The 15,186-nt window shown below is 36.8% G+C and overlaps 1 protein-coding gene across 2 annotated transcripts in view; it reads left to right on the top strand.

Annotated features, from left to right (window-relative positions):
- MON2 (MON2 homolog, regulator of endosome-to-Golgi trafficking) overlaps positions 1-15,186 on the top strand; it is a gene marked incomplete at its 3' end in the record, with an annotated part of 69,849 nt that overhangs the window by 44,335 nt on the left and 10,328 nt on the right. For both annotated transcript variants that reach the window (XM_084284396.1, XM_084284395.1), the window contains exons 26-29: positions 651-1,279; positions 6,051-6,194; positions 7,027-7,155; positions 9,022-9,212. In XM_084284396.1, coding sequence (XP_084140522.1) covers positions 651-1,279; positions 6,051-6,194; positions 7,027-7,155; positions 9,022-9,212 — 1,093 coding nt within the window. The remainder of the gene's footprint in view (positions 1-650; positions 1,280-6,050; positions 6,195-7,026; positions 7,156-9,021; positions 9,213-15,186) is intronic.

Here is a 15,186-nt window from a genome sequence, read left to right as displayed (position 1 = left end):
AAATCTCAGTAGTCACAATGCTGCATGCCAAATAACTTTAACTTACAGTAGCATGATAGCAATAGTAATAGCAATAAAAAATTTTTGTGTTTGGTTGGTTGCCAGAATATAGTTTTGTTTTTTTTTTTTGTCTTGTTAAGGTTACACAGGTTAATGAAAGGTTAACAAAAACCTCAAACTGCAAAAATGAAATCTTTCTCTACAGGATAATGATCATAGAATTTTGAAATTCCTTATAAAATGCATTACATGACCGTAGATTTGACCCTTTATTCCTTGTGAATTCTGAACACTTTTTGAAATCAATAGGCATCTGCTGTGCGTAAGAACATCTTTTTTCACTATCCTGAATAAAGAAAACTTATGCTTTTCTCCAGTCTGTGATATGATATATTGAATAATTTTGGCATAAACACTCTTATTATTGCAATACTCATATTTGTGTATTTGTCTATTGCATTCATTCTCTTTAGTTACAACCAAATTGATATATTTTGAAAGGCATTGAAGCTGTCCTGTAACCTCATGAAATTTCTCTGTGTTAGAGGAACAAGTACATGAACAGCCTTTCAGAGATGGAATGGGGTGGCAAGTGAAATAGCAAGCCAGTACCAAGTTGATTTTTTTTTTTATTTTTCTGTTTTTAATAGGAGACTTTTCACAAGCCTGGGATGTTCTTCTTGATCACATCCAATCAGCAGCGCTCAGCAAAAATAATGAAGTTTCCTTGGCTGCTCTGAAAAGCTTCCAGGAAATCTTACAAATCGTTTCTCCTGTCCGAGACTCAGAGAAGCCTGACACACCACCTGCTATCAATGTTTCTGTACCTGTGGTGGTAGGGACAACAACTGCCACTAGTCTTGGCAGATCGTTCATGAGAACTGACTCCATAGGGGAAAGAATGGGAAGATACAATGGATCTGAACTACCTGTAGTAACAGACGAGATTGAAGATTTGAATCTTTGGTGGGCAGCTTGGAACAGCTGGTATAGGATTGGTTCAGAAAGTACAAAGCCTCCGATTAATTTTGATAAATTGACTTTCATTCCCAGCCAGCCTTTTCTTACAGCTTTAATTCAAATATTCCCAGCCCTTTACCAACACATCAAAACTGGTTTCAGCATGGATGATCTCCAAAAGCTGGGTGTCATTTTGCATGGTGCTGTTTCAGTTCCGATCAGTTCTGACGCTTCCCCTTTCATCCTTCCATCCTATACTGAAGCAGTTCTGACAAGTTTACAGGAAGCAGTGCTTACAGCTTTAGATGTTTTACAAAAGGTAATAATGGGACTTCAAATGTGTGGTGAAAGGTAAACTACACTGTCTCAGTTCTTCTTCTTGGAAGTATAGTGCGGTGACTTAGTGTTTCTTTATTTAAATTTGCACAGTGTACTGTTTTATAACAATCAGAATTCCATTCCTGGTGTGACCCAGGTGTTCCGCATTCAAAGGAGTGGTGTAATCTTTATGGAATGCATTTTTGCTAGATTGCAGAAATACCTTAAGTGTGGTGCTACCTTTATATCCATTTACTGGTCTAGCTAATGTTTAAGTATTGTACTGTTATGAGTGTCTGTACATGGAACTGGGGAAATAATCTCCCAAATGGTACTCCTTATGTTGCCATGGCACTACCATAAACAGAGTCTAGAAGAGTGATGATCATGAGAATTTTGAGAACATGCAAAGCATAAAACCTAAAAAGGTTTCTAGCAGACTACCTTCTTAACTCTTATTAATTAGCCCTTTACAGAAAATGCCACATCTCTGCATAAAAAATTCTTAACGTAGAACTCATCGTCAAAGAGCACCCTTCATGCAAATTAATTTGTAGACAGCAAATTAGCGTGCCCTTTTACTAGGTAGTAAAAAAACATAAAAGTATTCTTTCTCTTGCTGGAGTTGTAAAAGACCTTGCAAATATGATCATTCAGAAAACATTTATTCAAAAGAAACAAAGTTGATAATGAATGAGATCATGTGTTTAGATTAAGCATTGCTTTAAGAAAAAAACTTGAGAAATGCCAGAATTAAAACTGTCCATGTCGCCTGACTTCATTCACTTTGGGCTTTCATGTTAAGACTGTTTTGCTTAACTACATGGACATACCTTTTTAAAAATTCTCTTGTCAGACAGGATCCTGTCTCATTCAGCTCAAAGCATGTATAGTGCCTACTTAATGAGTAGCGGTTCAGTGTCTTGTTTTCTTTTTGCTTAGTGAGGGTTGGCTTGTGTTGTACTTATTTCAACCCCACAAGAAAGGCAAAATCATTATCTTGCAGTCATACCTTTAGTTTGTTGGTTTAAGAAATATGAATGTATTTTGAGAACAGAACTATAAGATTCAAAGTTGGTATTAAATTTCAGTATTGTATGTGGGAATATATGTAACATGAAGCTTTAAGATGAATTGTATCCACTAAACCATCACCCTATTCCAATCAGGCTTACCCTTTTTGTATCCTTTCCATTCCAGCAGCTCAGCCAGGCTTCTGGCACTTTTCACAGAAAAGGTTTCCACAAATTTTAATGAGGAAAAACTGCACGTTTTTTTCTAGTCTTGTTCTTGTCAAGGTGCTAAACTGTTCTGGCTGAAGTTTTCTAAAACAGCAAAAACAACTGCAACAAAGCCCTATGAGAAACAGAAACATTTTAACATTACAGGTCCAAGCCTTTGAAAACACAAATGGGAAGTCGTTGGTACACTAATATCAAACAGTACATCCCATAGTTGGGGTGTATATACAAATACTACTAGTAGAACATCACTAAGATCATTAAAAACTAACTTAAAAGATATTTGGAGGTTAGCAAGTTCTGTGAAGTCTCATGAGCTTCCCTCTGGGCTGCGTAACCCAGTAGAATTCACGTGGCAAGGCAGTCAGCCAGTGCTATGTGTGAAGCAAAGGCTGTGAAGTGGTTTTGCTGGATGCCACAGTGTCTTTTTCCTGTGTTGAAATGAATTAATGCTCAGGGGTACTCGCAGGTTCCAGTGGGATAGTTAAAGAAGAGCATGTAAATATTTGCCTGCTTCTTCAATGTTTGAGTGTGGGATCAGGTTAAAGTTGTGTTATTTGTCAACATTGAAAGATTTGGGTTTTCACTTTGTAAGTAGTTCTGGAACAACGCTGCAGCTGGAATAGCTGGAAAATGATATGTTAAGACTGAAGCCCTGGCTGTCCTGATAGAGATTTTATTGTGTGATTGCACTAGCAAAGGACATGATAACGCAACAACACAGGAATAGAAGGCAAGCTTAGTTCTTGTTTCAGATCTCCACGCATTGAGTCCATTTTAGACCCTTTGTTCATCTTCTTTTTTATTCCTCATTAGAATTTGTTTACTAGTCTTCCACTGTTGTAGTCTAAATGCCTGCTTCATTGTATTAGCTCAGCTAAAATTTGTGCCCAAGCCTGAATTCTGTGATTGTGCTCACTGCCCACCTACATTCACTCCAGGTCAACGCTGCAGTGAGCCAGCTGGCTCCTCAGACAGAGGAACAGAGATACATATTTGGTTATCAGATACATTTGAATTCTACTTCTGTAGGTAATATGAACATAAACCTCTTGAGCTGTGGGTACATTGCTCAGGGATATATTTACATGTACAACAGAGTTAGCACAGGCTTAGCCACTGAGACCTGTAAAAATAACAGTAGTCTATGACAGTAGTTGCACTGGGAGCAGTTAGATAAATCTCAAACTATACAAAAATTTGAAGGTTTGTACTTGAATGCTTTAGAGCATAAACTTCTAAAACTAAAGTACCATATCCATTGTTTAACAGCAAGCAATGATCAGGCAAGTGTTATGTGTTAGGTTTTCTGTGCATTTTATTGTTGCCTGAACATTACTTTTTGTGTCTCCTTACTTAAGGATGTAAACAGAAGCACTCAATGCAGTAAATACTACTCTGTTTTATAAGCAGCTCTTAAAAATACTTTCAGCATCCTTGATCACACACTTTTGCATTTTTCATAATCTTAGATAAAAGTTACGTGGTGTCAGTCAGAAACATAAACGCCTTTGAAAATCAGCTCTAGATAGGTGACTTTTCAAAGTAAGGATGGAGTACCAGGTCAGTTACTTTTAGTATTGTACAGGTGATGTTAAGAGCTGAAAATACCTCAGTAGAGTGGATAGAAAATGCTTCTATTTGTAAAACAAAATTTTTATGAGAGTTTCATAAAATGTTAAGAATAAGAACCTACTGGTGCATAATCTTTAAGTAGTAGTTATTGCTTTTGTTCACCAGTACAGAAAAAGTAGCATCTGCAGAAGCTCTGATCCTAAAATGAGTAATAATAACAATAATAAAAATCTAACAAGCATGAATGAACAGCAAGCCTATTTTGAAGTTTTGCCGTTACAGATGTTAAGTGAGTCTTCTGGGGGTAATGGTGATGTTGAAGATATGTGTACATAAGTTAGATCTGTATGAAACTCATACAGGAATTTCTGGATGCTCTTTTTCCCTTTCTAATTCACGTGGTGTTATATAAAATAATTTCTTACATATATTATCTTGCATTAACCTGTTAAGATTTAGTGCAGTGACTTTGGTGCAGCAGCATATCCGCTGAAATGGTCTTGCAGTGTGTCGAGTACTTCAGAGCAGCAATTAACCTTCAGCATTCAGCCACACAGGGGAGCATCTAGCATTCAAGTGCCTTTTTTATGAGGTCAGTACAGTCTTGGACTTGCAAGAAGGACAGCTTTCTTAGGAGGAGCAGCGTTCCACTATCTTCGTAATGTAGGTTAAGTTTTTGGGCATTAGACATGTTTTGAATTGCGGGAAGCTGCGGAAAAGGGAAAGGCCATTAATGATGCACGGAGTGCTCCGGTGCAGGTTGCAGATTGCGTGAAGGTGCAGCTTGCTTTGAGGATGATCTAGAGATGGCAGTGTCTGTGACCCCTGTCGGCTTGCTCCCTCTCACAGCTGAGGACTTAGGATATTTGCCAGCCACTCAACCGCAATGGCTCGACACAGCCCCAGCATGGAAGATGTGCTTAAACAGCTTCAGAGCTGGTGGCACTGGAGTGAGTTTGGACACAACTTGTCATGAATGAACTTTGGTTAATGGAAAAAGGAGTTGACTCCTCCCCAGAGGAAAATGACAGTACAAGCTCACGACCTTTCTGTGGAGCAATAAATAGTCTGTTTCTTGATGCTTTGAGAGGAAGGACCTGGTGAGGAAAAGCAGGACTTTTAAAGTGACGGGAAATAGTTGGAATAGCTGCACAGAATCTTTGTATCTGGCTTTGAAAATAGATGCCCTACCTTTTCCTTGGGATTTGTTTTGCAACAGGAAATCATTATGCTACGGCAACATGGTATTTCTTTGACATCCTCTAAGTACACCCTTCCTAAAATGTTTTCCATTTTAACACAAGATTATGTTTCAGCTATGCCAAAATGATATCATTCTGGTTTTATTTGTTTCTTTCTGTAAGACACAAGTTTAACTACTTATGGAAACTTTGTAGGAATTACTTCTGAGATTTAAATGCTGCTCGAAGTAGAACTTGAAGATGTGGCTGAGTGAAATCAGTAGTCAAGACTTGCATATGACCTATAAATATGTCATGTCAAAGCAGAGTTTGTAAAGAAAACGTGTCATTTATTAGACAAAATGAGATACTTGGCCATGTATACATTAGTAAATACTACTATCTTTCCACATAGTTTTCTATAATAAAATAACAAAACTTATTTTAAGTTAAATAAGAACTATAAGAACTTGAACTATTAGAACTGTACATTTTCTTCTATACAGCATAAATCTTTTGTGGTCCAGTTCCTGCATGATACCGTAGTAATCATTTTGTATTTATGCAATGAGATTATTTCATATTGCTTGTGTTGTTACAGTTTTAGCATGATGTTGGTATAGGAAAATAATTTGTGAGCTAAATTAATAGTCATCCTTATAATTCACAGAGGTAGATAAGAGGCAGATACAAGGATTTTTTTGTAGGAGCTCCTTGGATTGAGGCAGGTTTTTAAATGCTGATGCTCAAGCTTTTGTATTTTCTTTTGCTATAGGCTATATGTGTAGGCTCAGAAAACATGCAGATAATGTATCCTGCAATCTTCGACCAGCTATTGGCCTTTGTCGAATTTTCCTGCAAGCCTCCCCAGTATGGACAGCTGGAAACAAAGCACATTGCAAATGCAAAATATAATCAGGTAATTTATTAGAAGTCTCAGTTGTTTCACTTGGCTGGTGAACACAACTCACCTTCAGATGTAGGTTGTTTAGCTAATGCACTTATTCTATCTGTAAATATTTTGCTATGCATGTTGTGTAGTAAGTGGATTTATTAGTATTTTTATCATCTTCTTTTGCTCCCTTTCAATTCTACTTTTTTTTTTTTTTTTTTTGGTTGTTTTTTAATATTCTGTATTCCTCCACGTAGGAAAATTCTTGCCTGGACACCAGACGTAGTGAATGTGTCTGAATTTGTCCAGTGAATTAAGCTAAAATATCTGCTCCTGTATTTGGCACTATATTAAATAGAAAGGCACCATAGTTTTGAATGGAGAAAATTCCTTCAAACTGCACATTTTTGAATTGCACATGCAGGAGAGAAACGGGACATGGTAATTCTTTATATCTGTGTACTCTGCTGTTCACTAAGCATGAGCATCTGATTCAGTGTAATCTAAGAGGTAACTGTTATGTATGTATTAATTCTTCTTATTCTATTCATCCTGCAACACAATGGAATCACACTAGATACAACTATTTGCACCGGTGAGTTAAATTTCCTTAAAGATTGTCCTAATGTAGTTGTCTTGCCTAGATTGCAACATTTTTCCTACTTAAATGTACTTTACTTCAATGTGGAGTACATTTTCATAGTCAGACCACACTGTATTTGCAGTTTTGTTGCTTGGACTATATTCTTAGCAAACCCTGCATGCATTAAACTGAGAGTTCAATGCAAAGCATACAGCCTTTGTTCCTTAATTAATATTTTCTCACAAATAGTTCAGTAATTTACTATTTTTTCCCTAGGCTGAATGGGTAGCATTGAATTATGTACCATTTGCTGAGAGATCATTGGAAGTGGTCGTGGACTTATACCAGAAGACAGCTTGCCATAAAGCTGTTGTAAACGAGAAAGTTCTTCAGAACATTATTAAGGTAAAGCTTTGTCCTGCATGTGCTCTGAATTAATGGGTTTATTTTGAAAACAAAGAATTTTATTTTGAGATAGTGTTGATAAACACTTTCTGGAATGCTTAAAGCTTTAGTTTAAAAAAATATTCTGTGAAGATAGGCAGCAGATAATTTCTTGTGATGCTACGAACACTGTTAATTGGGCTGCATGCACTGGTCTTCAGCTAGATGATACAGCATCAGTATTTCAGTATTAATACAAAAATAAACAAATGTGGTTTTGGCCAAACAGTAGTAATCTTCGAGAGTATTATGCACCTGAATCTGAAATGTAGGCCTCTTAGTAAATACGACTGAAGGCTGAAGACAAAATTGGCAAAAATATTTTTCTGGAGGTGTGCTCTAGCTGGTACTTTTGATCTACTTTTAATGGCTTTGTGTGCCATTAATGTAGCTATAAAATGTTATGGGTGCACAGATGTGCCTTTAAGGTGAAAGTGCCAAACTCGTATTTTTTTACCCTGTTTTTAACCAACAAATTTGGCAAATAATGGAAGTAATGCTAAATGTCTGGGAAAACTATATGGGTCCTAGGTTTGTTTCTAATGACTTGGCTGACTTCAGGTTGTTCCTGTATAGAAATTTAGCAACGTGAATATGTTTAAAATAGTTACATGGTATTATTTGGAATCTGTTACATGCTTGTATTTCAAAATTAATACATTTGGTTTCCACTTCTGTTTTAATGGGCTAGGTGAAACTATAAATGCTATTTTTCTCTGAATTTCACAGTTGATAATGTTGTGGCCTACTGCAGTAGATGAAAAGACTTCTGAAATGACTCTTCAAGTGTCTGAAGCCCATGTTGATATTAGAATTAGATTTGACTCATATGAGCAAAAGCATCAGAAGAATACTTTCAGTTTATCTCTAGGGTTACATCCTAGCTCTGATAACTATTGCAAAAAATAATTCTAATTAACTTAATCCTGAGAGTGAGTTCTCCCTTTGCTTTCCTCAAATCAGAAGCTTCCCTGAAGGTATTAGGGACATCCATGTAGTGCCCAAATTTAGTTAATGTATATTTGAAACGTAAATTAAAGAATTAGATTTCCAAGATAACTTCGTATCAGTTCTTTGTTAGTTCATTGTTGACTAACAATGCTAGAAGAAGTAGATATAATGCAAATAGTACATAAGCTTGAAGTTTTAAACATGTTATTGGGTTTCTTTTATAGATACTGAAGCTGTCTTTCTATCCAGAATTTGTTGTGTTTTAATCTGCTATACATTTGTGCTGTCTAGCAGCCTTTATCTACAGAATTTCATCAACTCTTTGCTTTTAAACTTCCTGTGGTTTAACAGTCAGCAATCACCAGATGTTTTGCAGTGATTATGTGTATAGTTCAACTTTCGCATTTTAGGAAAAGTTTAAATTTAGTGTGGCTTTTTTTAAAATTATTTTTTTCTTTTAAACTTTTGAGAGCACTTGAGAGAACTTTCTAGGGACAGAGCTAAACTCTCCAGAATATACTTACGACAAAGAACTGCCAGAAATCTTGTAGATGTTAGGTGAGCCCATTTGTCAGAGTTGGCAGAAATGGTGGATGGTAATATAGAAAATCAGTAGGTAGTTTCGTAGTGTAATTGGTAATGGATCAGATCTGGCTTCTAACCTTGTATTTGTTAACAGACCCATGCTTTAGCCAGCTGGCATGCGGTAAATTGTCTTTATAATTATATTTTTAAAAGACCATCTCATATACCAGCAGAAAAAATAGAGATGCGTGCTATCATCTATGTAAATGTCTGGTGAGATCTACAGAAATCTGTCTTATTCTTTGATTTCTCTGAGCAACTGTGAATTTTATTTGAACTTGTATTTTCCAGACACTGAGAATACCTCTTAGTCTGAAATATTCCTGTCCTTCGGAAAGCACATGGAAGCTAGCTGTTTCCTCCCTTCTCAAAGTTCTCTCCATTGGACTACCAGTTGCAAGACAGCATGCATCTTCTGGAAAATTTGACAGTATGTGGCCAGAGCTAGCCAATACATTTGAAGATTTTTTGTTTACTAAAAGGTAAACACTTTTTTTTTTTTCTTAGCTGGAAAATACTAGAAAGTAATTTGTTCACTGAAGTAGTAAAACAGTGTGCCAGTAGAGTTCAGCATAAACAGCCATATCATTAGTTATTTGAAGATGATTCTAAGGAATGAAGGAAAAAACATAACCAGTTTTTCAACTTTAAAAAAGCATACTTTCAGACAGTAGGAGAAAAGAGTTCATTCAAGAGGTGAAATGTCGAAGCAAGAAAGAGCTAAGATGAGCTCTGAATACAAGGTATAGCTATGCTAGTCAGGCCAAGAAATTCTGTATGTACTCCCAAGGATGCTTGCTGTGGATTTGATAAAGTTATTGATGTGTAATCAAATTAATCAGAACTGTAGCAGTATATATATATATTTTCAGTTAAGGTGAACACTATTAGGTATATGTCTCTTGAGTTCTGCCTTAAACTACTCCACTTACGAATTTTGGAAAATTATTTCTTACCTTGCTGTACACTTAGAAGCCTGTAATTACCTTACAAGTTTCTGCACAAGATAAATTGAGTGAAACTTAATAAATATATTTTATTTATAATACTTTGTGAAAAGGATGGCAGGCAGACAGGTGTATGTGCATAATCTGCCAAGAATGGAACATTGTAGATGTGGACATGTTGAGAAAGTTCAGAAAGGATAAATGATGATGATCAGAGATTAGACGATTTGACCCATTAATTTGTTCAAACAAAAGAATATATTATTAGGAAGACACATTAAATCTTTAGAATATGGTAAAAGATTGCTCCAGAGAACAATTCTTTTGCTGTAAGGAAGGTTAGGTATTGTAGAAGATCGTTTAGGAAGGATAAGGAACTTCCATCTCCTGTGAACATCTATGGATGCTTTCAGCAGTAGTTAAAGTATATCTAATTGTGTCTCAGATTAGAGGGCAATATGGAAAATGAAAAATTTAATTCCCTGATTTTTTTGTATGTTGGTTTCAGTAGCAAATTAATATGTCTTTTTAATAGGAAACAGCAGGGTTTTTCAGTACCTAATGCTAATATTCTGTGTGTATTTGTGTTTGCAGACTTTTGTGTGCAAACACAAAAATCAGCAAACAAATACAGCTGTATTTATTAGTGATGAATAAATAGCAGCTTATCCAAAACAGACTAAAATTAGATACCAATGAAACTTAATTTTAGAGGCATATCTGTTAGTAAAAATATTTGTAATAATGAGTGTTTTTGGAATTTCACCAGTACTGTTATAAGACAGTTGAATGAAAAACCTTTATTATAAACATTTACTTGAAAGAAATAATACTAGATAGGAGGACCTGAAAATCAAAAAAAGATCACTGAGACTACAGCTAAGACTCTCTATTCACCACAAATGTGTTTTGATGCTTAGCTGTTTCTTGAACTTAACATAATCTTTGCAGTAAATTTTTTGGTTTTGTTTTCAGCTGTAGTTAGCAGTCCTGCTTCCATCCTGAGACAACCCATCCAAATCAGCTAACACTCTATAGACAATTTCACTGTTGGGTTTAGAAAACTAAAATGAAGATTTTTCAGGATATTTAGGAAAATGTATGTTCACTTAGCAGTTACTTTGGGAATATGTTTTATTCCTAGGTATCTCTGAAAAAGGTGAAATATTCATTTTCATGTTTTGTATTGACCCATATTGGTCCTGCTACAGTTTGGGCTATTAACCATTCTTAAATCCAGGGACGTAAGATTATCACAGATCTTCAGTATGATTCAGGATAGTCCTTTATCATCTGCATGACTTTTTTTGGCCAAATATGTCATCTGTTTTTCTTAAAAATGAGTGATTTACACATTTATTGAAAGCTATTCCAACCATAGAAATTCCATCTTAACACGCTGCTTGCTAAAAACAATCATTATTGGTATTAATAACTTTTGGCAGCTGCCATGCATGGGAGAATATTCTCTGGAGGTAAAGGAAACATAGCACTTCTGTGAATATAACGCCCAATAATTTGTCTGTCTTTGCTTAAGAGTCTGATTTTCTCTCTCTAGAGACCATAGAGAGCATATTCTGTAATTTTATTTATAAGATGTGCACATAAAGGAATAGAAGGGATCAGCATTTCCATCAGAATTAAAGTTTTCTTGGAGAAGCCACATGAAACTTTTTAGCTCTCTCACTTCAAAGCTTTGAGGTTCAAAAGAATTTGAAGGACTAATAGTAGGCCGGTGGTTCATGACACCTTATGGCTACAGCAGGGTAACTTCCCCGTTATCCAGCCTTCCAGTTAAAGGTCTGGCTCGTTACTCCTTCCAGGGTTATCTGTAGATGTTTTATTGCTTATATAGTTACATGTTGTGTGGTTATTGGGATGTCTGGTTTTGATTGTGTTCCTCCCTTCCACATCACATCCATCTAGATTGTTTTCCCAAGAGCACGCTCCTCCTGCAGTCACAGCCCTATCCTTCGGTAGCCTTCTACCTTCTGCTGTAGGATAGATAGCCTGTCTGTTCCCCCCATCAGCCTGAACCATGTGGTCCTAATACATGTTAAAGCTAGGAAGGGGGCATGTCTGCCTTATGCCGGTAGTCAGGACAATTAGCAATAGCAGTCATTTCGCCTTTTCTTCATCCTGTTCCTCCTCTTCCTCCCCACAATGCTCCTGAAGTTTGCCTCCCTCACTGTGATGCAAGGAGGGTTCTAGAGATAGCTGTGGAAGTTCCCCACAGGGAGGTAATTCTCTTCTGATTTCCTTTGGTTGAGTCCTTCTGCACGTCTGCAAGTTGCTGTGAAACAAGCCTGGGCAAATAGAATAACCTGTCCCTTTTGGTTTAGAATTTTCTAAATTGTGTCTATTAGTGGATTGTAATTGGAGTGTAGTCAGTGTCTTACATTTGTAGTTGTTTCATAAGGAAATTCAATTCAGAATTTTCAAATTAACCTTGTGTTCTCTCAGTTTTTTTTTCTTTGTTATAGTGCTAGTAAAAATATATGTTAATCATAGTGGTGACTTATTCCGGAGTAATCTGAGAGGATCTGGTTATGGTTTTTAAAGTAACAGCCAAAATTTAATTATTGAGTTGAGGTACACGCCAACCTTCAGATTACACAAAAGGCAGTGGAAAAGTACTTGCTAAAAGCTGTCCATGTTGGTCCTTCATTTTAGGTCAGCCAGGTGGTATAAAGGCTGTTTTTTAGTGTACTCGCTGATTTATTTATAGTAATAATGAGTTGTAGTTTTTGACACTTTTGGTAGTACCTAGATTTTTGTCTGTATCCCCAAAAATGAATTAACCAAGACACAAACACACCCTGTGCTCTCAGTGAGACTAGTGACTTGGTCATTTGACTTAGTTTTGGTGATCTGGTGACCATAACTATAGTTTACAGACTCACAGTCGCAGTAGCTTTCCAATGTGCAAAGCCATGCAGGATGAGGTCTTTATTTAGTCAAGTGCAGAACTGTACAAATCTGACTGCTGTGTTGAAGACCAGCGTGGACTGAAAAGGTTCTGGAGCTCCACATTTGGAAGTTGCAATTCAGAGATACCCAGGAGGCTATCAGTGAGACGTTATTGCATTATCTGGATTTTTACAATGATCTAACGTGTCTAGTTTCTCCTGTCACCCCTTTTAATAATGACCTGAATACAGTTAGAACTGAAAATTGACTTTCTTATGTCACCATTCTTTAACTTTTGCTAAGCTACAAGTAAACTGAAACGTTTTGTCAAAAATAAACTTAATTTTCTTCCCTGCCTCCCGTACACCTTCCCATACTCTGCACTTTCCACTATTTAGTGTTGTACACGTTACATGCTGTCTTCTGTCCAGGCTTCATTCAAAACTAGGTAAACATCTTCCTTTTGTACTTGCCTTTCAAATTTGTTCTTCAGAGCTGACTTCATGCTGCTGGGATGGTTCTAAATATGAAATACCTGCATCACTGTAAACCTTGGAAATATCTTTCTGTAGTGAGTCCCAACAGATAATGGATAACAGAGTTGGCTGATTTTTCCCTCTAGCTTTGTTCATTAAAATATCCCAATCTATATTGTCTCATTTTTTTTATGCACATCCTCCAAGTCTACCTGGCTGAGGAACCAAAAACTTTCCTAGTGTAGAAAAGTATTTTTGTTTCACTAATGTTTTTAACAAAGATTTTAAACTTTATTCTAATCTGATTCTTCTAATCACTGTGGCCCTAGACAGCACATCTGTAGATCTATTAGTATTGCCTCTACCTGTGGAATTGAGTTGGTACTGGTTAGGCAAGAGTCACTGTGGTAAGAACCCTTAAAAATCTCTGAACCTCTCTGTTTAAAATAGTGAGTCTCCTCTGCATGGCCTTTTGGACAGGAGCTGGTTTTCAAGCCAGCTGTGGGGCTGAGTGAGAGGAGACACACATTGATGTTTGGCATGTACAAAGGCAGCAGAAGTGGTCTTTGCAGCTTTGTACATCAAGCAATTATAAGCAATATAGCCAAAAGAGCCCAGGTGAATGAAAAAGGAAAATCTTACTGTCATAGAGAATTAACAGCTTCCAAGCAACAAGCTCCAGCTTTTTATTTTGTTTTGTTCGTTGTTGGTTTTGCTGGTGTTGTTTTTTTCCTTTAAGCAAGCTGCAGCTCAGGAGGCTCAATAATCTTGATTTTTATTATAAATCAAAGTGACATTTAAAAATTAATACATTTCATGTAACTTAATTTACACAAAATTGTCTTCTAGTAAGAGGCTGGTCTGTTTATTATTTCATATCATACTTCTTTCCCAGAGGCTTTCACGGAAGCATGTCAAGCCATTATATAAAATAAAATTCAACAAACGTGCATATATATAATTTACTAGAGCAGAAGTATGTGCTCACATGAGGGAATTAAATCAATACTTTCCAAAAAGATGCTTGAGAGCAGAGTGCTGCTGTGCACAGCAGGACTCTCAGTGCCTGTTAGCTCTTTGTTGTTAGGTTTTAAAGCCCTCCCTAGACAGTGGGCAGCAGCTGGGAACTCTTTACCTGGGAAATCCTGCACAGAGCCATAGTGTGCGTTGCACTGCCTCTGATCTGCACTATCTTGACCCTTCCCGTACGGTTTGACTATATTGCATCAGGGAAGCAATGCTTTTTCCCCTAGAAAGATGTTTTATACGGACACCTTACCTAAAGGGGGCCCACAGGGAAGCTGGGAAGGGATACTTTGTCAGGGAGTATAGTGATAGGGCAAGGAATAATGGTTTTAAACTAAAAGAAGGTAGGCTTTGATTAGATATAAGGAAGAAGTTCTTTACTGTGAGGGTGGTGAGGCCCTGGCACAGGCTGCCCAGAGCAGCTGTGGGTGCCCCATCCCTGGAGGTGCTCAAGGCCAGGCTGGATGGGGCTTTGGGCAACCTGGTGTGGTGGGAGGTGTCCCTGCCATGGCAGGGGGTTGGAGCTGGGTGGGCTTTAAGGCCCCTTCCAACCCAAACCATTCTGTGAGTCTGTGATTCTAAATGTATTTACTTGGGAGTAATTTCCTATGTGAACAAAAGTCTAGCATAATTTGTGGCATATATGGTAGGTAAGATATGGATGACTGGCTAGAAAGATCATAAAACGTCCTTAAATAAACCTCAGCTCAGAAAGTCAGTAATTCATAAATTAGGAAGTGTCAGAATGAAAGCTTTCCATGTAATTCAACATGACCTGCATAAGTGTATGAACACCATAATAGTTTGTATTACTATTTAAAGGGTTCACATAGTTAACTTTTTATGTTGCAAAAGGTATAGACGAACAGCTACTCAGTATTTTATTCTTTGCTTTCAACATGTAACTCCAAACTTGATGACAGCCTAATATGCAAACCAATAACAAATACAATATTACTTTTTTTTTTCTTTCTTTCTTTGTGTCTCTGGTCATACACATAACGCTTGAGTATTTCACAGATAGTGGTGAAGTTATCTACATAAAATCCCTTTGAGGCAAGGAGGTATCTTTATTTTCAAGCAGGAAAATTAATAGA

This window comes from Netta rufina (genome assembly GCF_964035555.1).
Source record: "Netta rufina genome assembly, chromosome: 1".
NCBI lineage: Eukaryota > Metazoa > Chordata > Aves > Anseriformes > Anatidae > Netta > Netta rufina.
This window is presented reverse-complemented; position numbering and strand designations above follow the sequence as displayed.